General features: G+C 45.7%; 1 protein-coding gene across 1 annotated transcript; it reads left to right on the plus strand.

The window, feature by feature from the left end:
• The first annotated feature begins 519 nt into the window (after positions 1–519).
• On the plus strand, positions 520–23,471 carry LOC143935122 (uncharacterized). Its single transcript, XM_077458762.1, has 7 exons — positions 520–588; positions 2,074–2,192; positions 3,572–3,694; positions 7,120–7,236; positions 8,754–8,792; positions 10,354–10,416; positions 15,493–23,471. The coding sequence occupies exons 2-7, from the start codon at positions 2,114–2,116 to the stop codon at positions 16,233–16,235; spliced, it is 1,164 nt and encodes a 387-aa protein (XP_077314888.1). The 5' UTR covers positions 520–588; positions 2,074–2,113; the 3' UTR covers positions 16,236–23,471.
• Positions 23,472–23,962: the final 491 nt, after the last annotated feature.

A 23,962-nucleotide genomic window follows, 5' to 3' on the forward strand; every position in this document is an offset into this window, starting at 1 on the left:
GAATGTTCTAAGAATCTTTGTACACGTTTTCATTCAACGTTCTGCTGGTTTATATCCGGCTTTGGTTTCGCTGTCAGGCGCAGTGCTAGGAAATCCACAAGCCAAACCTGAATGCAGGAAAGAGCCGTGTGCACCAGATCTTCTCTTTTATTAGAAGGGGGTCTAGGGGGAGGTGGTGAGCCAGTAAACTAGTCCTTCCCATTCCCTCATGGAAAGTCACTCTTCACAAAACACAAGACAGTCAGTGCTCTAAAGCAGGCAGCCATTTTCCCAGAGCAAGGCAGAATGGCTACAAGAAAATGGCTGCTACAAGGACAACGTTATCTTTGTTACAGAAACCTGCAGAGCCCCCTAGCTCTGCCTGTGATTGGGTACTGCATGTCAGTGATGTCAGAGCAGGGGAGCTTCCTCCTGTAGTTCTTCACTGGGAGAAACTGAGAGTGGAGGGCGGAGCTGGAACTACAATTCCCAGAGTTCATGGTGGCTGGACTGCTGAATGCAGGAGCCAATCACAGGCTGGCTTACTCCAGACTTTGCTGCTTCCTGTCCTGAGTGCTGCAGCCAGGTGTGTGAGTGCAAATACTGCTGGTGAGACACTGATAGCATGTCTTTCATCACTATTTGTATACACTGATATCCTGTATGTGATCACTATTATTATATACTGATATCCTATGATCACTATTATTATATACTGATATGCTATGATCACTATTATTATATACATCTATATATATGATATATCTGTGGTCACTATTATTATACACTGCTATCTTGTCTGTCATCACTGAGATCCTGTCTGTGATATATATATATATATATATATATATATATCTATGATATCCTGTGATCACTATTTTTATACACTGATATCCTGTCTGTGATCACTATTATTATTATTATTCACTGATATCCTGTCTGATCAATAATATTATATACTGATATCATGTGATCACTATTATTATATACATCTATATATATATGATATATCTGTGGTCACTATTATTATACACTGATATCCTGTCTGATCAATAATATTATATACTGATATCATGTGATCACTATTATTATATACATCTATATATATATGATATATCTGTGGTCACTATTATTATACACTGATATCCTGTCTGATCAATAATATTATATACTGATATCATGTGATCACTATTATTATATACATATATATATATATATATATATATATATATATATATATATATATATATATATATATATATATATATCTGTGGTCTCTATTATTATACACTGCTATCTTGTCTGTGATCACTGAGATCCTGTCTGTGATATATATAATAGTGACTATACATATATATATATCTATGATATCCTGTGATCACTATTATTATACACTGATATCCTGTCTGTGATCACTATTATTCACTGATAGCCTGTCTGTGATCACTATTATTATTATTCACTGATATCCTGTCTGAGATCACTATTAGTATACACTGATATCCTGTGATCACTATTATTATACACCAATATCCTCTCTGTGATCACTATTATTATGCACTGATATCCTGTCTGTGATCACTATTATTATACACTGATATCATGTGATCACTATTATTATTCACTGATATCCTGTCTGTGATCACTATTATTATACACTGATATCATGTGATCACTATTATTATTCACTGATATCCTGTCTGTGATCACTATTATTATACACGGATATCCTGTGATCACTATTATTACACACTGACATCCTGTGTCTGATCACTGATATTAAACACTGATACAGTTGTGATCTTTGCACTTATTATGGTACATCTCTCCTATCAGCCATGTGTGACTTCCTGACCCTGCAGCCTTGCTGACTGTATGTGGATTGGTGGAGCCATACCATGGGGTGGGACAGGTGATGTCACAGCAGCTCACATGGTGGTTTTCTCAGGCTCTCCACCAATCCCTGCTCTCGCTGCAGTCCCCAGGCTGGTGGGCGGAGCCTGGGTTTGCTCTGTATTTTCACCTCTGGTCTCCCCTAGGGGGAGGGGTATGTTTCGTATCTCACAAGCTTTTCCTCCTTCTCTCTTCTGATAGGACGGCTTCGGTGAGCCCCCCTCCCCCAACCTCAGAAAACATGGCTTCTTCAGGCCAGGAGTATAATGATGTGCTCAGCAAATTGCTTGAAGATTTTGACCCTCCCCCCTTGGATCGGGGTACAGTATATCCAGATGAATGTGTTAGGCGGAGACGCCTTGGTGGGGGGCGCACTTGCTGTTTGGACACTCCCTTCAAATTTTAAATATTCCTTTTATTTTTATTTTTTTTAGCTGTTCATAGGCTGAATCCCTTTCTGATTAGCTACATCTATTGAAGTTCCCGGCTCCACCCACCTACAGTAACTATCATCGAGCCAATTGATGGCGCTACACTCCCCAACAAATAATTTAGGGGTCTGTGTGGGAGAGAGGAAGCCTTTATTATGGGCTTGTTGGTGGGGTGGAGACACTATAGGTAGATCCACACAAAGGATAGCGCTCCAGGCGGTCTTACGGCTCACTCAGAGGTTGCGGGTGAAAAGAAGTCTTGTCTTTAGGTATAGTTTAGGACTTTTATGGGGCAGCATCCCGAGGGCCCTTTTTTAACCACCTCAGTACCATTGTTTATAAAAAGCACTGCAGAAAACCCCACATGGGCAGCCAGTGCACCCTCTTTAAAGCCTGTGATTAAGCTGACATCAGTCAGAACAAATCACAGAAAATATGTACAGAGCCAGTCAGAGCAGCTCTGTGCTTTGTGATCACCGATAGCCAATTACATCACAAATGCAAACACTGCCAGTGTTTAGATTTGAAAGCCCTCCCCTTCCTTCTCTGCCACTGATCATTTTCCCGCTGATCTATCGGGGTCCAGTTCACACCAGAGTGCAGTACGAGAAAAGGGCGTTTTCCATGCACGTTTCCTGCACTGCGTTCAAAACGCACTACCTATAATGTCAACGGCACCCCAAATGCAGATCGCAAACACAGTGCTTTTATGAGCACTAGATTGATTTGGTACCGCTTTACCAATGCGATTTGGTGCGGTTTTTCAAAAGTAGTGCATGCACTATTTGCACGATTCTGGTGTGAGCCGGCGGCTTAAGAGAAGTATGGCCATCCGTGTCCCCATCGGACAGATTTCCCCTCACTTCCTGTCCTGGAGACAATATAAAAAAGAACAATTTTGCTCTGTAATTCCTGTATAAGCCCTCGTTCAAACACCAGTTGCGATTTGTCCTGCAAATTGGACAGTTCCAAATCGCATGACAAGTTGCACCCCATTGTCGGCAAGGGAAGCGTTCAAATTTACGTGATTCAGAAAAAGGTTCCTGCGCTACTTTATTCCGATTTCATTGCGACTTGCATAGACCTCTGGTAAACGAATTTCGCAAGCCACAATTAAATCAGAGGTGCAAATCGCACTGATCTGCGGCTTTGAAATCGCGCTGAAGTCGTGCGATTTCAAAGTCACACCAGTGTGAACAATAGCTAATAGTAAACATCAGCCCCATTGAAAATTTTCTGCAGACTATCCTCTTGTCTTTTCCCCACAGAGTCCTCACAGGAAGATGAAGCTGTGGTGACCCCTGAAATCTCTGCTGGAGAGCAGACTCAACAGACATCGGAGGCGGCGGATCCTGGAAAAGCCGTGGATGGGAACCTCAGCACCCCGAATAGTAAGGACTCTGCTTTTATAGAGATGAATCCTTTTCATATGTCCCAAGTGAGGCAGGAAGCACGCAGAACACACTGAGTATGCCATGGCAAAACAAAAAAAAATAAAAAATTTTGCAATGCGGCACATATTCCCTATGTGTTATTCCTTATAAAATTCCGCAAGTACAGAAAAATACCCATTGATGCCAGAAATCCAGTAAGCTCCAAACGTCCTGCAGTGAACGGACAGCTCGGCCTCTCCTGCATCTGAAGTTACAAGCAGTCTTGTAAATCCTTTCCAGTTCTTGGCTGTTAGACTACAGAACCCCTTCCACTGTTCATCTACAACATAAAGCAGAGGTGTTCTGTAGTCTAGCAGAGGATAACAGGGCAGGGCTGACACCACTGTTTGAAATCTCAGTGCAGCAGAGGGACGGTGTTGTCCGCTCACTACCGGAAGTTAGTAGTTCATTGGACTTATAGCAAGTCAGCAGGTATTTCTGTACTTGCAATGTGTTTAAAAGGATAAAACCTGGAGAACGTGCTTGTATTGCAAAGATGGACCGTGTACAGCCATACCCCACTTTTACGTACCCAATGGGACCAGAGCATGTATGTAAAACGAAAATGTATTTAAAGTGAAGTAATACCTTTTTTCACTTCTCAGTGCATGTACTGCATTGCAATAGGCATTTACAGGCATAAATGATTTTTTTTTTTTTTTTTTTTTTTTATTGAAAGCCTATGGCGTGCAAAACACACTCAAAAACTTCACCCGGTGCATAAAAAATGTGCACACTCATAAAGAGTGACACAAAAAAGTGCAGACGGGTACACAAGCCCTCTAAAATCAGAGGGCCTTGTCCTGAATCCCCCCGGGGCGTTAGGCTCCTGACAGGGACAAGGACACTTAAAACTTGGTCTTCCTGGCCGAAACCAGTCAGACCCAGGCATGTACTGGCCATAGGGACTATAGGGAGTTTCCCGGTGGGCCGATGGCTCAGTGGGCCGGTTTCAGTGACAGCCAGTGGCATTGCTGGGGGGGACTTTTGGGGCTATAGCCCCGAGTCAGTCTAGGAGTCCCCAACCACAGGGTCCCAGCCCACTACCTGCCCTCTTTCTGGTGACCCTGATGTAAGGAGGGGCTCTCTGGGGACCCTGATGTAAGCCGGAGGCTCTCTGGGGAACCTCATGTAAGAGAGAGGCTCTCTGTGGACCCGGATGTAAGGGGGGCTCTGCGGGGACCCAGATGTAAGGGGTTGGCTCTCTAGGGACCCTGATGTAAGGCGGATGATCTCTGGGGACTCTGATGTAAGAGGGCCTCTCTGGGGACCCTGATCTAAGGGGAAGGCTATATAGGAACCCTGATGTAAGGGGAGGCTCTCTGGGGACCCTGATGTAAGGAGGGGCTCTCCGGGGACCCTGATGTAAGGGGAGGCTCTCTGGGGAACCTCATGTAAGAGAGAGGCTCTCTGTGGACCCAGATGTAAGGTGGGCTCTGCGGGGACCCAGATGTAAGGGGTTGGCTCTCTAGGGACCCTGATGTAAGGCGGATGATCTCTGGGGACTCTGATGTAAGAGGGGCTCTCTGGGGACCCTGATCTAAGGGGAAGGCTATATAGGAACCCTGATGTAAGGGGAGGCTCTCTGGGGACCCTGATGTAAGTGGGGGGCTCTCTGGGGACCCAGATGTAAGGAGGGGCTCTCTGGGGACCCTGATGTGAGGGGGGCTTTCTAGGGGGCTTTTTTGCCCAATTGCGTACAGTTTATATACTGTTTTTTGCGTGTTTACAAAATGAAAGTGGGCCGGTCTGGATGAAGTCCAGGGCCAAATTTTTGTCCCAGTCCAGTCCTGGTCAGACCCCGTTCTTTGGAAGGTCTGCTGAAACAGACCCACCCAAATACTAGGTGAGGCTCCCCCGAAGGGAGACCCCAACCCTAAGGAAGAGGGCGAACTAAGCCAGAAGGCCATGTCCACCACCCTCCCCAGACTTTCAGCACAGGCCCTGGGATCTGTGACCCTACTCATCACAGCAAACGTGCAAAGTGACAAAACAAGACGTGACAAACACACACTGAAAATAAATAAAAAGTGGGGAAGGGATAGTGGAGAGGAGAGTGAAAAGGTGGTCATTGTGTGAAACAATGACCAGGCCCTCCGGCCAGGAATAAAAAATTCCTCTGGTCCCAGCCAAAAGGCCCGGCCCAAGAGGCAGGTGTTAAAAAAAAGCGTGTTATGGTGCAGTGACCTTGGTGCCCAAAATCAATGTGACCCTCACTCACAGTGATTCTTAGGCACCCCTGGACTGCCACTCCAGGGGCACATACTCCATAGGCTTTCAAGACCGCCCTGACCCACGGTCCGGACCACAGCAGCCCCCACCCCAGACAGGAAGGCATGGAGATCAGGAAGCTTGGTGAGAGCCCTTTGCCATCAGGCTCCCCCGTCGCTCCCATCACTCCTTCCTAATTACATTCGGGAAGTACTAACCACTCCCCCCCTCAGCATAGAGAGGAGCCAGTATTCCCTCCCAAAAAACTGTCCAGGGCTAGAACTACCCCAATCCAGGCCAGAAGGCCAGGTACTCGACCCTCTGGGTCAGACCAATACCAGCACCCATCCTCACCAGGAGCAACCTTCCATACGGCTCAGACTCGACCATGCATCAGCTTGTGGATGTGAATAAACAGCAGAACGCAGCCATTGGATCGAGATAAGTATGTATCTGTAGAAGGGGGGGTAGGTTAGTTTTGGTCAGGAAAAGGGGGCAAAAAAGGTAAATGCACTTTGCTTTAAATTTAAACTTTTCCTTTTTAAAGTGGTTGTAAACCTCAGACATGAAATATGAACAAAGCATACCCCTCTGTAGGGGGGAGGGAGCTCCAGCACGCAGCCTGTGATTGACAGCATCAGCGCTGTGCCTGCGTGAAGGGGGGTCATTCCCTTCCCTCCAATCAGCTCTCAGAGCTCTCCTCACTGAGCTCTACAGAGTGTCATTTCAGCTCTCCGCCCCCTTTTTTTCCTGACAGCTCAGACAAGCTTTATAAATTCTGCATTTTGTATTGATATAGAGAAGAGACGATTTCAGATAAACAGGTACAACTTATGTAGGAGGATTTGTTCAATCTCTGTGTATAACTTGAGATCAGTCACCCCACTGGGTATATGGAAGGGTTACAACCACTTTAGTTTCTGGTAGCAGAATCATTTTATCCCTTTTTGATAGAAAGCAAATAACAAGCTTGAAGGATCTCCAGAGATAATTCCATAAACCAGAAGATCTATAGAGCTAAAAAGGAGTATTTACACCTTTGTATGATACATTATACTGCCACACGTATTTATCAGAGCTACAATAAAATAAATACCCAGAAATCATCTCCATATTGCTGTCTGTAGTTTGGTTTTCCTCCCGTTGATCTCTCCCCTTTTGTCTATTGGCAGTTCCAACACTATATGAAAACAGCACCGTGTCATTCCTTCCCCCGGGATTCGGCATTCTTGTACCCTCTACCTACAGCAAGAGAGTCAACCGCAGGAAGAGTAAGCCAAAGAAATTAGGTAGGTGCCCAGAGAAGATGACTGTTGTTGTGTTTTTAATGTTTAAAGTGGAACTCCAGGAATGTATTTCTATTTTCTGCAAAGACACAAACCACTGCAGGGAAATCTCACCATTGTGGGAGGGGCAGAGACACTACTGCAGGAAATGTCACCATTGTGGGAGGGGCAGAGACACAAACTACTGCGGGAAATCTCATCATTGTGGGAGGGGCAGAGACACAAACTACTGCAGGAAATCTCATCATTGGGGGAGGGGCAGAGACGCAAACTACTGCAGGAAATCTCATCATTGGGGGAGGGGCAGAGACACAAACTACTGCAGGAAATCTCATCATTGGGGGAGGGACAGAGACGCAAACTACTGCAGGAAATCTCATCATTGGGGGAGGGGCAGAGACACAAACTACTGCGGGAAATCTCACCATTGTGGGAGGGGCAGAGACACTACTGCAGGAAATGTCACCATTGTGGGAGGGGCAGAGACGCAAACTACTGCAGGAAATCTCATCATTGGGGGAGGGGCAGAGACACAAACTACTGCAGGAAATCTCATCATTGGGGGAGGGACAGAGACGCAAACTACTGCAGGAAATCTCATCATTGGGGGAGGGGCAGAGACACAAACTACTGCAGGAAATCTCACCATTGTGGGAGGGGCAGAGACACTACTGCAGGAAATGTCACCATTGTGGGAGGGGCAGAGACACAAACTACTGCAGGAAATCTCACCATTGTGGGAGGGGCAGAGACACAAACTACTGCAGGAAATCTCATCATTGGGGGAGGGGCAGAGACGCAAACTACTGCAGGAAATCTCATCATTGGGGGAGGGGCAGAGACACAAACTACTGCAGGAAATCTCATCATTGGGGGAGGGACAGAGACGCAAACTACTGCAGGAAATCTCATCATTGGGGGAGGGGCAGAGACACAAACTACTGCAGGAAATCTCATCATTGGGGGAGGGGCAGAGACACAAACTACTGCAGAAAATCTCACCATTGTGGGAGGGGAAGAGACACAAACTACTGCAGGAAATCTCATCATTGGGGGAGGGGCAGAGACGCAAACTACTGCAGGAAATCTCATCATTGGGGGAGGGGCAGAGACGCAAACTACTGCAGGAAATCTCATCATTGGGGGAGGGGCAGAGACGCAAACTACTGCAGGAAATCTCATCATTGGGGGAGGGGCAGAGACGCAAACTACTGCAGGAAATCTCATCATTGGGGGAGGGGCAGAGACGCAAACTACTGCAGGAAATCTCATCATTGGGGGAGGGGCAGAGACGCAAACTACTGCAGGAAATCTCACCATTGTAGGAGGGGCAGAGACACAAACTACTGGAGGGAAATATTTCATATTATAACGTCAATAAAGAGGTAGAAATAACTGGGGGGGGGGGGGGGGAGATTGGTCTTACCAGTGCCCACACAAGTTAACATAATTGTACCATTCAGTGATTTTGTCGTGCTGGTAAGAAATATCCAGTTCAAGGTTTCTACTCTTTTTTTTAGTTGTTCCAGAAGAGGTGGATGGCAGATCCCCTTTGGATGGTAAGTAATGTATAAATCTGTTATGTATGTAAGTTTCAAGAGGAATTAAAGAACACAATATATACAGTGCTACACAGATTACAGAATGCACCACCATAACTAGCAGGTCGCAGCATCTACATCAGGGATATGCGATTAGCAGACCTCCAGCTGTTGCAGAACTACAAGTCCCATCAGGCATAGCAAGACTCTGACAGCCACAAGCATGACACCCAGAGGCAGAGGCATGATGGGACTTGTAGTTTTGCAACAGCTGGAGGTCCGCTAATTGCATATCCTTGATCTACATTAATAAGGCCCGGTTCACACTGGTGCGCCATGGAATCTGACTTGTGAGAGCACAAGCCACGTGACGTGTCAAATTAAATGTTTTCCTATGAGAACTTAACTGATGCTACACAAGTCGCTCCGACTTTAGAAAAGGTTCCTGCACTACTTTGGTCTGACTTTGTCACTGTTGTGTCCTTGTAAATTAAAGCAGTTACAGTGCCTTGATAAAGTATTCATACCCCTTGACACTTTCCACATTTTGTCATGTTACAGCCAAAAACGTAAATGTATTTTATTGGGATTTTATGTGATCGACCAACACAAAGTGTCACATAATTGTGAAGGGGAATGAAAATTATAAATGGTTTTCAACATTTTTTTTACTAATAAATATGTGAAAAATGTGTGTGTGTGGGGGGGGGGGGCATTTGTATTCAGCCCCCTTTACTCTGATACCCCTAACTAAAATCGAATGAAACCAATTGCCTTCAGAAGTCACCTAATTAGTAAATAGAGTCCACCTGTGTGTAATTTAATCTCAGTATAAATACAGCTGTTCTGTGAAGCCCTCAGACGCTTGGAGTTCAGCTTTTAGCCCCCCCCCCTTCACATTGGAACGATTTGCTGTGCGATTTGACAGGTTAAATCACATGTCAAGTTGCATTCTTTTACCAGCAATGGCAATGTTCAAATTGATGGGACGACAACTTTTTGTGGTGCCGCATCAATTTGAAAGAGTAGTACATGTACTACTTTCGGCAATTTCGGGTGCGACTTCAATAGAAGCTGCACAGATGTCTTCAAAGTTGCACCCGAAGTCGCACCGAGATGCCACTTTGAAATCCGCACTCAATGTGAACGAGGACTTAGTATGTCATAAACTATATAAAAAAGGTTGTTGTGTTTTAGGACAGGACCAAAATATATGTGGTAAAGCCTAGGGCTGAAGGAGTTTGATACTTCTGGAGTATGGTACTAATAATATCATATTTTATATTCATTTTCTTTGTATAAGGTGTGAATAGAAGATTTGTTAGCGATACGCCAAAATGTTTCCCACCCGTCTAAACTGAGTTGTAGCCACGGAGTCCCTTCCAATTTGAACATATAAGTGTTATTTACATCTATGGGTATCATGTTGAACATTTGATAAATAGGGGAGATGAAACCTTTGGTGGTAGGTCCTGCCAGTACAACGGGAAGTGAACAATTTCAGCATTTAATAACGGGTCCAATTTTCCTTCTGCGTAATGTGGATTTCCAGGGATAACGGATTTTGTTTTTCATTTAGATCTGAAGGAGGATAGTGAGGATATGCTCTTCCCTGCAGAGCCTGGGATGACCCCTTACACAGGTATCGCTCTTCAGAGAGCATTTGCTTTAACCCTGCACTAGCACACTGCGACCACTGCAAAGCACATGTGGATGAGTCCCTAATTTTGTTTTAATTATTTTTTTATAAATTTTTTTTTTTTTACTTTTTTTTTATTTCATTTTTTTTTTTTTTATTATTCATTTTATTAACTGCCCTGCCCCGGGACTTAATGAAATATCTAACCAAACCTCCGATCTCTCCCATTTGAGATATAGAAAGGAACTGAGAGTCATCAACCAGTCCCTTTCTCTGCAGCCTCAGCTGCACAGATGAATGAATGGGAAGCCTCTGAGGCCTCCTGTTCATTCATAAACCAAAGCATAGTAAACACCATACCGATCACTCATTGTGTTCATTTAGGAAAGGAAGAGTCGGTCAATATGACATATTTCCTGCACCCCCTTCTCTCCATCCTTAAATGAACCCCCTGTATGCCCTTAGCAGCTGCCAGCAGGAGAGGAGGGAAGCTGCAGGGGAGAGGGGCCACACAGGGGGCCCAGCAGCGGCTGCAAGGAGGCGCAGATACTAGAACTGATCCCCCCCCTCCTGCAGTGCAGCTTATGGGAGAAAGAGGATTAGAAGCCAGCAGTACTGCAGAGGGATCCACAAGTCACAAGTGTCAGCAATAAGGCAGTACAGCCAGTCCTCCTACTCTGCCCCCCTTTTGAACTGATGCGGCCCAGGTCCGCTGCAGGAGGGCTGGCTGTACTCACTTACCAGTGCCTCTGACCACGTGAGAGGGTGAGCATCCAAAACTACTGCAGAAAATAACAAATACCTTAAGCTGTCCATACATTGACTGAAAATTTTGATGGTTTGGCAGCGGCTGGGGGGCAAATTTCAATCAGTGTGTGGATATCCCTGCTCAACAGGAGTCAATTGTTTTATTAAAGTGGTTGTAAAGCCTTCAGTGAAAAACCTTCTGTACTTCAGCTCCCCCCAGAGCCCCCCTTTTGTCTTACCTTAGCCCGATCTGATTCAGCAATGTGCAAGAGCACAGCAGCTCCAGACGCAGTCTCTCTCCTCATTGGACAGATTGATAGCAGCAGGAGCTATTGGACTCAGCAGATGGCCCTGATCACATCATTTAAAGCGGGAGTTCCGCCGTTTTTTTTTTTTTTTTAAAAGCCAGCAGCTACAAATACTGCAGCTGCTGACTTTTAAAATAAGGACACTTACCCACCCAGCGCGCCTGCGATGTCGGCACCCGAAGCCGATCTCTCGCCATCTTGGCTATGGGAATCAGGAAGTGAAGCCTTGCGGCATTTCCCGGTTCCCTACTGCGCATGCGCGAGTCGCTCTGCGCAATAAGGATGGTCCCCGCTGTCTCTGGGATCCATGTGTTTCCCAGCAGGCAGCGGGGGACCTGCGGAAAGGGGCGTAGATTCTGCGAAAAGGGGCATAGATTCTGCGGATATCTATGCCGGAAGTGGGTGCAGATACCTGTACCGTACAGGTACCTGCACCCCCCTCCCCACTGAAAGGTGCCAATTGTGGCGCCGGAGGGGGGGAGGGTTCCAATGAGCGGAAGTTCCACTTTAGGGTGGAGCTCCGCTTTAAATACGTGGGAGTGGTAATTACACCAAATGTTATAGATTATACAGATAGGAGTATACTCCCTCTTATTATTAAATTTAGACAACAAAATAAATTATGGAGTAAACTCCCAATATCTATGGTGGGGAGGGCAAATTTGGTGAAGATGGTGTGGTTGCCACAGATGTTATAGGTATTGCATACTTGCCCCATATGGTTGATGTTACCATTAATACCATTAACGCGGTCTTTAGAGACTTTGTGTGGAGGGGAGGAAAACCCAGGATTAGATTTGAAATATAACAGCCCATTGATAAAGGGGGAATTGCGATACCTAATGTAAGATTATACTTTATTGCTTCACAATTACAACACTGGCATGGCTGGGATGCAGTGGACATGGGGGACCCTATACAGGAGATATTAGCATCCCAATTTAAAAATGACCCTTTAGTTCAATTAATAGTAACATCAGTAATAAAAATGGTTCCCTACTTTCCATTTGATTCACAGAGTATGGGAAGCAGTACGAAATGTTACTCAACATAAGGGATATACGAAACAGATACCCATATGGGATAATTACTGCCTCTATGAATTAAATAAACAATCAGAATATTTAGGGAAAAGGCGGGCATAATATTCCTGAATCAGTTATATGAAGGTGATATTTTACTTACTTTTAATGTATTGAAAGATCGATATCAGCTAACAAAATCTTTTATCAATACCTTCAAATACGTCATGCATTACAAATCCAATGCTCAAAAAGTCAATTACAATATGAACACGCTAAAATATTAACAAAGGCAACCTCAGCTGCATGTATGAAAAGAGGATTAATAGGAGATCTTTATGCTAATTTACAAATAATGGAGAATACTGAAAAACAAGAAGATATCGAGGGTTCAGATGAGGTGGACTGGACAAGTGCCCTTGAAACACTTCCTAGGACATCTCTCTCGCCGTCTCAAAGGCTATCTCAGCATTTTATTATACATAGGGCTCATTATACTCCACGAAAACTTTATGCCTGGGGAAAATATATACAACACCACTATATCTGCGATGCTCTCTATTCAATGGCTCCCCTATCCATATGCTCTGGCGATGTCCAAAGCTTCATAGTTATTGGGAAAAAGTATTTATAACCTTATACCGCGTATACACGATCGGAATTTCCGGCGGACCAGAGTCCATCGGACAATTCGATCGTGTGTGGACTCAAGCGGACTTTTTCTTCCCAAAAGTCCGGCAGACCTAGAAATAAGACTGGCTTCAAATTTGTCCGCCGGACTCGGTTTTTAGCGGACAATCCGTTCGTCTGTATGCTAGTCCGACTGAATAAAACCGACGCTAGGGCAGCTATTGGCTCCTGGCTATGAACTTCCTTATTCTACGTTCAAATCCGTCGGACTTTTGGAGTGATCGTGTGTGGCCAAATCCGTTAGTTTGAAAGTCCGGCGGACCTGAGCTGCAAAGTCCGTTGGATTGTCTGCCGGAAAGTCCGATTGTGTGTACGTCGCATTAAACTTAGTATGCGCAACTGAGATAATGAGGACGCCCAAACTGGCACTACTGGGCATAATACCTGATGGAGCATTACCAGTAGAAATGCATATTATGTGGATAAGATCCCTATATTTAGCACGTAAAGTTATTCTACAAAAATGGACATCTACTGACTCCCCAACCCATAAACAATGGGCTGAGAAACTCAAGTATATACTTAAAAGAGAAAAAAAAATGAACATACAAACATAGAGGTACACCCCAAATATTTAATAAAATATGATTACATTGGATAAAACCTACTAATGAATTATATGATGGTTTTTCTAGTAGAGAGGAGTGAAGGTAGAGGAGATAGATGGGAGTAAGGAGTAATGGTAGAAGAGAGAGGCATAGACGGTGTAAAAGAAAGTTGTTGCTGCTTGGGGGGAAATGGCTATAATTTGATGGTTTACACTGGGGGAATTCAGGGTGTACTTATAATTTTAGTATATTTATATTCATTATATGCTAAGTCACTCCGAGAGGTACAAAGTAGGTTTTGTTTATGTCTTTGTTTGTTTTTCATTGGACTTTTTACTTTAGGATATGGACTAATTCAGGGATATGCAATTAGCGGACCTCCAGCTGTTGCAGAACTACAAGTCCCATAAGGCATAGCAAGACTCTGAGAGCCACAAGAGGCAGAGGCATGATGGGACTTGTAGTTTTGCAACAGCTGGAGGTCCGCTAATTGCATATCTCTGGACTAATTTGTTACATTTGTTTATATGTTTTTGCAACAAAAAATAAAAAAAAAGTATTTGATTTAAAAAAAAAAAAGAGTAGGTAGACTTCTCTACCATCAAAGGTCTGGGAAAAAAAAGGGGGGGGGGAGAGGGGAAAAAGCGGGGAGGACAATGAGAGTAAAGTAAGGAGAGGGGGTGAAGTTGCCACCAACTGCCCTCTCCATCTTCCACTGATCAAGGCACGTAGAGGCGTGGTACGTAAAGTTGTCAACCAAGGTCCAGGGTTATATTATCCATACATGGAATTTTTTTTATATTCTTTTTTTATATAATAATGGCGGTGATCAGTAACTTTTATAGTGGGACTGTGATAGTGCGGCAAGAAATCTGACACTAAATGAAATTGACATCACCAGTGACACTAATGCATTGATTAGTGATAATACTATACTCTGTGACTGTACTAATGCCACTGTCTGAGAAGGGGTTAACATCTCAGGGTAATCAAGGAGGTTATGTACAAGTGTTAATATGTGTGACGTGTGCTGCTTTTTACTAAAAATCTATTTGTTTGCAGGTAGAAGAAACAAAGATCGTTCCCTCTGTACAGAGCCAGAGAACAAGCTGTGTTTGTCAATACAGGGCTCTGGGCTGTGATTGGCAGGTCTCAGCCATGAATCATTGGCTGGGGCCTGCTGACAAAATCCTGCTGTGTCCAATCAACAGTGGGAGACAGCGGGAATCGGTGGGAAGGGGGACAGGGCGCGCACACCCGGGAACCCGAGAGCGATGTACAGGTACGCCGCTGTGCCTGTACGAGCCACCCATCCACTGTACCAATGCAGGTGGCCCTGAAGTGGTTATGTGTTCAGGTAAATATGTGGATGTGCACAAATTATGTGAATGTTACACTGAGAAAAATTACAAGAAAATTCATGAAAAATTTTTTTTTTACTATTTATTCCCAATAAAAATCAAGGAAGTAAAACGTATCTATCCAAATTTGCTAACAAATTAAATCTGTATCTGTCCTGAAAAAAATGATGTATATTATACGTTGGGGTAGACTGCAAAACCTAGATTTAATACGTGGAACCAAGATCTTGCCAAAGCGAATAAAAAATAAATAAAAAAAATGCTCTGGCACTCCTGAGAGCCACATAATAAGCAGATTTCACCGAGCTGCTCACATGTTTGTGGGTGTGTCTGCTTCTTGAATCTGTGCCTTTCAATGTTTGACCTCTACATTTTACCTGACGCTTCTGTTTCCTCGCCTTAGGTGTGGAGGCAGCAGACGGATCGCAGAACTCCGGTACGACACACAATGACAGCTCTGTACCCTCCAAGTCCAGGAGAGCGCGCAAGAGACAGCCGGAGAAAAACTTCCAAAAGCCGTACCTTTCCTGGAAAACCGGAGACATGCCGAGCCTCATGTTTGTCGTCCCAAACGAAGAGATGGAGTCTATAGAGAGCATGAGGAAGAAGAGGAGGCAACGGAAGGAGGTGGAAATGCAGGAAATGCAGGAAATGCACTGGTGTGACATCTGCGACGACTGCTTCCCCAGCCTGGATGATCTGCAGATGCACCAGGCGACTCACATCGAGGATGAACCCGAGGAAGACTTCGACTGTGAAGAGTGTGGGAGAGTCTTCGACTCTGCCGCTGTGCTCCAGGCGCACCAGTCGAAGAGGCACGGCAAACTGCGCTACTGCTGCGACATTTGCGGGATTCAGTACAACTACCAGTCACAGTACTTCATCCATATGCGCGCTCATTCTGGTGAAAGGCTTTTCACCTGCGACGAGTGTGGCAAAGAGTTCAAGCATAGGTGCAGCCTGGTCATTCACCAGCGGAGGCACGCCGGAGTAACACCGCACCAGTGCCAGAAGTGCAGCAAAATGCTCGATACGCGATCAGCCCTGGCGAAGCATGAGAAGATGCGCTATTGCCCGGACTGCAACAAGTGCTACACCCAGCGCAGCTTCAACAAACACCTCATCAACAATTGTGTCAAACCTTAGAAGTTTTTTTTTTCAGTGTTGATGGTGGTGAAAACGTGGGACCGACCACGCAGGAATGTCGGCTCCTCCACAATGGAGGACTGTTAAGCACTTAAAGCTTTAAAGTTCAACTCCAGTTTTGTTGAGATTATGGAAACTTGTTTAGTTTACCATAATTTTTCTTTCATGACAGCTTCGCATTTCAGCCCACTGATGGATCAGATCTGCCACCTGACTCCTACAGGACAACTACCTACTAGTATAGGGGTGTCCAACTCAAATTCATCAGGGGGGGCGCATCGGCAGGATGGTTGCCCTCAAAGGGCCGGTTCCACCTGTAGGGCAGGGGTCAGGATTGCGCTACGTACAGAGTGCCAGGGTCAGGATTGCGCTACGTACAGAGTGCCGGGGTCAGGATTGAGTTACGTACAGAGTGCCGGGGTCAGGATTGAGCTACGTACAGAGTGCCGGGGTCAGGATTGAGCTACGTACAGAGTGCCGGGGTCAGGATTGCGCTACGTACAGAGTGCCGGGGTCAGGATTGCGCTACGTACAGAGTGCCGGGGTCAGGATTGCGCTACGTACAGAGTGCCGGGGTCAGGATTGCGCTACGTACAGAGTGCCGGGGTCAGGATTGCGCTACGTACAGAGTGCCGGGGTCAGGATTGCGCTACGTACAGAGTGCCGGGGTCAGGATTGCGCTACGTACAGAGTGCCGGGGTCAGGATTGCGCTACGTACAGAGTGCCGGGGTCAGGATTGCGCTACGTACAGAGTGCCGGGGTCAGGATTGCGCTACGTACAGAGTGCCGGGGTCAGGATTGCGCTACGTACAGAGTGCCGGGGTCAGGATTGCGCTACGTACAGAGTGCCGGGGTCAGGATTGCGCTACGTACAGAGTGCCGGGGTCAGGATTGCGCTACGTACAGAGTGCCGGGGTCAGGATTGCGCTACGTACAGAGTGCCGGGGTCAGGATTGCGCTACGTACAGAGTGCCGGGGTCAGGATTGCGCTACGTACAGAGTGCCGGGGTCAGGATTGCGCTACGTACAGAGTGCCGGGGTCAGGATTGCGCTACGTACAGAGTGCCGGGGTCAGGATTGCGCTACGTACAGAGTGCCGGGGTCAGGATTGCGCTACGTACAGAGTGCCGGGGTCAGGATTGCGCTACGTACAGAGTGCCGGGGTCAGGATTGTGCTACGTACAGAGTGCCGGGGTCAGGATTGCGCTACGTACAGAGTGCCGGGGTCAGGATTGCGCTACGTACAGAGTGGAGAGGTCAGGATTATGCTACATTCAGAGTGCAGGGGTCAGGATTATGCTACATTCAGAGTGCAGGGGTCAGGATTATGCTACATTCAGAGTGCAGGGGTCAGGATTGTGGTACGTACAGAGGTCAGGATTGCGCTACGTAGAGTGCAGGGGTCAGGATTGTGCTATGTACAGAGTGGAGGGGTCAGGAGTGTACCATGCAGTGTGCACTATCTCATTTCCACCCCTCGTCCTTGGTTCTGACCTCTGCACCCATCACTCTCCTCCCATCCCCCCACCTCTGCACACATCTGCCTCCACATGCTCTCTCCTACCTGGCCCAGCGTGTAAAGGCATGGTAATATAGTGTAGGTCAAATACCTATCTCCCCATTTACCTAGCCGGCAAAATATATGCCAGGTATAGACACATCCAAGCCCCAGAGGGAACCCACCATCTCACATAGGAGGCCTTCCACCAGGAGAGGTTTAATCTGGCAGGCAAGTAGGGAAAGCTGTCATAGGACTGTCCTGCAGTGAGGATAAAAATCAGCGGGTGGGGGGTGACCTCAATTTTATATACAAGTAAGGGGTGGTCTTGTATAGGTCAGGATGCAGATCTGACCAGTAAATGGGCTGACATGAGGTGTTCCCGGAATTAGTTTTTACTATTTTACTATCTGTCCAGTAAACACTAAACTAGGCCATGTGGCTGCACTTCTATCACTGGAAGTGGCTGCTTTTACTGCAAACACATAATCAGTCACAGTGTTGTATTAGCCAACATTGCACCCCCTAGATGTGCAGCACATTGTGCCAGTATCCCACCACAGGCGCAGTTGGGTAGTGAACCATTTACAGGAGCAGGGGGAAGAGGAATCCTATTTCTTTTCTTATATCAGGGGACACAGAACCATAGTACTTACTATGTGGGTTATAGGGCCACTGATAGGTGATGGACACTGGCAAGCCCTAAAGGCAAGAAGTGTACTCCCTATATAACCCCTCCCTCTACTGGGAGTCCTCCGTTTTTTCGCCAGTGTCTAAGGTGTTGGTCACGAGTAAAGATGTGTTGTGCTGAGCTCCACTGGAAGCTTCCCTGCTGGGGCTAGCCATGCTGACCGGATCCATTCTGATGTCCTTTCATGGGCTAAATGGATGGTACCCAGGCCTCGTGTCCGAAGAAACGAGGTTTCGCTTGCGAAAAACCCTGGGATCCAGTATACTTTGGTAGGCCATAACATTTTTACTGGCAGGGTGCTGTCGCAGGTCCAGGATTGTGGGTAGCCTGAGGTTCCCCTGTTCCGGAAGGTTTCCTAAAGGTCTCGGAGCCCACCGTAAAAAAAGGGAGGGGGGAGAATGCACGGCCGCTCAGCAGAGTATTTACACCCCCCCCCCCCCCCTGCCATGTCTGTTATTTTACAGGACGCCTCACACGGGAAAACACTTTCCTTTGAAAGGGAAGGAGCGGGGGGGGGCGTAATTCGCACGGGGGGGGGCAAGGCTAACGGCATCATATGCGTGGAGGAAGTGTTAAAGCGCTGTGTATGTGTAGCTGCTACTGGCTGTGGAAGGACAGAGCAGGGGGATGGCTTGTTTAGGTTAGTGACACAGGCATTTCCCTTTGACACATTATACTTTACCAGGCTAGGTTTAATAGCAGTTTACAGCGCTGGACTATAGTCTAGCAGTGTACATTCTTTTGCTGGTAGTGCCTCTGCTTTATGCTTCAGGCTATGAGTGGTAATGGGACCAGGAACTCAGCTAATGGTTCTAAAGGGGTCAATGGTTTTCACTATAAACTAAATCCATTTCCAAAAGAATGTGATCCTCCTCTGAGAGTGATGTTGCTGGTCAGATTGAGCCGTCAGGGGAAACTGTTGCATAAACACTTTAGTCCCTGTATATATCATACAAGAGGTTTTTTTTTTTCTTCTACCATTTGTAATTTGGAAAGAAGACTGATGCTATGATGTCTCTCCATAGTGGGGATAAACATAGATTCCCATCTAGTGCTCAGGACCCTCTTATTGAGGTGCAGAGGCTGGGGATCAGGTAGATCTTCCCAAACATTTGGAAGATCCTTATTTATCCTCTTCTGAGGATCCTAATATGGAAGGAGTAGCATTACAAGACAGGTTGCTTGTGTAATCCCTTACTCAACCTTTTTGCTGCCTGCAGCGCAGGCTCTTGAGGAACCCACCTCTAATTGGGTTCATTAGAACCTCCCCCAGCTGGGGATGTTTTTTTCCTGTTCACGCATGGCTAAAAAAGCTTATGTATTCTGAATGGGAACATCCGGATAAACAATATTATCCTCCCAAGAAATTCTCCACACTTTATCCTATGGAAGAGGATTTCTACGAAAGAAAATGGGGGGTTCCAGCAATTGATGCTGCAATCGCCTCGGTGAGCAAGAATCTCATGTGTCCGGTGGATAATGCACTGATTAAAGGATCCAACAGATAAAAAGCTGGAACTTCTTTCTAAAAACAATATGTCTTTAACAAGTTCAGTTGTGCAGCCGGTTCTTGCTGCAATTGGTGTATCTCAGTCCATTAAAGAACAGTATGTGGAGATACTTAAAATTCTGCCTGATCAGCAGGCCCAGCAATGGGCTGGTGTATCAGACTCACTATGTTTCACAGTAGATTCTATGAAAGACTCATTTAAGCCTCATGGCTTATGCTTGGACTAGTGCATTCTCGCAGAGTTCTGTGGCTGAAAAATTGGTCAGCCGGAAGCACCGTGTAAAAATCTCTTAGCCAGTTTTCCCTTTCATGATGAATGGCTATTTAGAGACGATCTGGATAATTACATCCAAAGGACCTCTAATGGGAAAAGCTCTCTTTTGCCAGTAAAGAAGTTCAAATATTTCTCCTTTAATCATGCTGCCTCTCCTGTGCCAGGGGCATCAGCCTCTAGGCAGTCTCGAAGGTCTCAACCATCAGGTTCAAGGGGAAGTCCCCAAGGGCAGCACCAGGCTTAGAAGAGATCTTGGGGCAGAAAGCCCACAAAGCAGGATGCTAAAGCCTCCTCGTGAAGGGGCGCTCCCGCTCGCTCGGGTGGGAGGAAGGCTCCTGCAATTCTCAAGATCTGGCAGGAACAATGTCAAGACAGATGGGTGGATTCTGCAGTTTTTCTCTAGGTTTACGACTAGAGTTCCGAGAGTTTCTGTCTCTTCGTTTTTTCTAAGGGAAAATGTTCCCAAGATTCCAGAGAAAGGGAAGTTTATCTTTCTGGCTCTGGATCATCTATTATCCCAGTCGGTGATATCAGAGGTTCCCTTGGTGGAACAGGGCACAGGGTTTGATTCAAACCTTTCACGGTTCCAGAACCAAACGGAGAGGTAAGACCCATTCTAGATCTCAAAGATCTGAATCGGCACTTAAACATCCGATCCTTTCGCACAATCCGATCGGTTGTGTCCATCCTGCAAGGAGGGGAGTTTTGGGCTTTAATCGATATCGGAGATGCATATCTCCATGTGCCAAGTTTTCCCGCTCACCCAGAAATTTCTGAGCTTTGAAATATAAAATCATCATTTCAGTTGTGGCCCTGCCATTCAGTTTAGCCACAGCACCTCCTTTAGCCAGATTAAGGGCTCAAGGCATAACGGTCCTAGCCTACTATTTAGACGATCTACCTCAGGTCTGATCGCAGAATCTCTGGATTGGATACTCAACCTAGGAAAATTCTCCTTAAAACCATCAAGGAGATTACAGTACTTAGGGCTGGTTATGGATACCGTACAGAATAAGGTATTCTTACCCCAGATGAGAATCAGTTGAATGGTCTCTTCACCCCAACATATTCCTAGCAATATGTCAGAGATGGGGTGTTCCGGACGTGGACCTGTTCGTGTCCAGATTCAACAACAAAGTCAACAACTTTGTGTCGGGAACAAGGGATCTGCTAGCAGGCGGAACAGACGCATTAGTCCACCCATGGGATCAGTTTTTTACTGATCTATACGTTTCCTCCAGTTCTGCTACTTCTGCTCCTTCTCCGCAGGATCAAGCAGGAACGAGAGGAGGTGATTCTGGTTGCCCCAGCGGGTCCCAGAAGATCTTGATTTACCAAGATCATAAAGATGGCAGTAGGAGTCCTTTGGCCTCTGCCATTACGGCCAGACCTTCTCGTACATGGTCCGGTATTCCATCCCACCTTATGGACGAAAAAATGTAACAGGTTTGACTGTTGAATCCCACTTTATAAAGGATTGTGGGTGATCTCCTTCAGGTAGTGTCTACTTTGATTAATGCCAGGAAGCTGGCTTCCAGAATAATTTACTATAGAGTCTGGAAGGCATATGTTTCTTGGTGTGGATCCAGGGGTTGGCACCCCAGGAAGTATGTCAGTGTTTCCTTTCAATGGCCTCTTGCTTCCCAATCTTGGTGTGTAGCTTATTCAGGGGGTAAAACGGATTAATCCCCCTATCAAGGCACCTCTAATCCTTGGGATTTGAATTTGGTCTTATCGGCTTTGCTGAATCAGCCATTTGAGCCTTTACGAGAAATTCCCTTGGTCCTTTTTGACAAGAAACATAATCTTTCTGATTCCCATTTCTTCTGCTAGAAGAGTATCGGAACTAGCAGCTCTGTCTTGTAAAGAGCTATGTTTGATTATGCATAAGGATGAGGTGGTTTTATGTCCTCATCCTGAATTCCAACCAAAAGTGGTAACAGGTTTTCATTTAAACCAAGATTTTATCCTTCCTTCTTTCTCCCCAGAGCCTCAATCTACAGAAGAGAAGGCACGACATTCCCTTGATGTAGTAAGAGCGATCAGAAACTATTTAAAGGCGACCGCTCAGGTTCGCAAAAAACACATGTTTTGTTTGTACTGCCAGAGGGTCCAAAATGTGGACAGGCAGCGTCAAAATCCACTATTTTCCAAATGGATTCGTCAAGTGATTGTTCAAGCTTCAGCTTAAAGAAGAAAATTCTTCCTTCTCATGTTAGAGCACACTCATCCAAGGCGATTAGTGCCTCTTGGGTGGTGCATCATCAGGCCTCTATAGCTCAGATCTGTAAGGCCGCGACTGGGTCTTCGGTTCATACATTTATTAGATTTTATCAAATCAGTATTAAAAGGTCATGAGGATATTGCCTTTGGGTGCAGTATACTGCAGGCTGCAGTACGAATCCTCTGGCCTCCTGTTTTTGTTGTCTCCCTCCCTTTAGTTGTCATTGCTATAAAACATCCCACATAGTAAGTACTATGGCTCTGTGTCCCCTGATGTAAGAAAAGAAAACAGGATTTTTAAAACAGCTTACCTGTAAAAATAATTTTCTTTGATGTACATCAGGGGACACAGGTCCCTCCCTTGGTATACACTTGTATTGCTTGGCTACAAAACTGAGGACTCCCAGTAGTGGGAGAGGTTATAAAGGGGAGTACACTTCTTGCCTTAGGGCGTGCCAGTGTCCATCACCTATCAGTGGCCCTATAACCCACATAGTAAGTACTATGGCTCTGTGTCCCCTGATGTACATCAAAGAAAATGATTTTACAGGTAAGCTGTTTTAGAAATCCTGTTTTCCAAATTATTGTTTACAAGTTTTAACTGGGGGGGCCTGACGGCAGACTGAATCTGGAGGACAAGGCTGGAGTTACCCTTTAAAGTTTGAAATTCAGAATTATTTTTCTTGGGGAATTTGTGTTCAGTGTTCAAAAGTGGGGGACCTCCACCCTACACAATGGGTCTGCTGATAAATGTCAGAACTGAACAGAGCCTGGAAATGTAGCGGGGAGGACTCCCCAAAGGTATAAGTGACTCAACTTACCAAACTCCACCTATAATGGATGTCACTTTTTGAAATGTTTCCTTGTTCTGCTGTGTCTGTTGTAGATTTCAGCTCCGGTTGCGGAATTTCATCTTTATGTAAGGTAGGCGGCTTGTTAGTAGCAGATACGTTAATCTATTTTCTACTGGTATTTTTTCTAACATTGTTCTTTATGAAGACTTGTTCGTTTTTGTATTAAAATAAAATGTTTTTCTACATCTTGGACCATCTGTGTATCTTCAGGTTTTGGGAAGAGCACCCATGAAAAATAGGTGGCACTTACCGGATGGTGTCTGAGCCATTTCATTCAGTTATCAGTCCATTTCAGACAGAGTCAGCAGTGCTTCTGAACCCGAACCTCTGGAACTAAGAACAGCTATTATTGCCCGAAGAGGATCCTAACAAGGTGAAAAGGCCAAAGTGGATTCCCTCATGAGCTGTGAACGACTTCAGCAGCATAGGTTGCAGTTCTTGCCCACTTTGTGCGTCCAAACCCCCTCCCCCACTAAAGATTCCAGGGCAGCCATCTCCTCTATCTACCCCTTGGCCCTGTCCTGGCCTGCACACTAATATGCATCATTAATCGGTCTTCCCAGATCCCCATCATGAGTGGACAATCTTCCACTGGGGCAGAACTTTGCCCATGTGGCCTTGGTGGTGAAGAGTGCAGAATGCCGTGAATGTGTGCTGCCATCTCTCAGAGCCTCTG

The sequence above is a fragment of the Lithobates pipiens genome, unplaced genomic scaffold (assembly GCF_037356315.1).
Source record: "Lithobates pipiens isolate NorthernLeopardFrog02 unplaced genomic scaffold, aLitPip1_a1.2 Scaffold_28, whole genome shotgun sequence".
Taxonomy (NCBI): Eukaryota; Metazoa; Chordata; class Amphibia; order Anura; family Ranidae; genus Lithobates; species Lithobates pipiens.

Bases quoted from the DNA above. Each gene is read 5' to 3' on its own strand.
- LOC143935122 (XM_077458762.1), top strand. From the start codon at position 2,114: ATGGCTTCTTCAGGCCAGGAGTATAATGATGTGCTCAGCAAATTGCTT. The intron at 2,193-3,571 runs GTACAGTATATC...TTTTCCCCACAG, and splicing joins CCCTCCCCCCTTGGATCGGG to AGTCCTCACAGGAAGATGAA. The intron at 3,695-7,119 runs GTAAGGACTCTG...GTCTATTGGCAG, and splicing joins GAACCTCAGCACCCCGAATA to TTCCAACACTATATGAAAAC.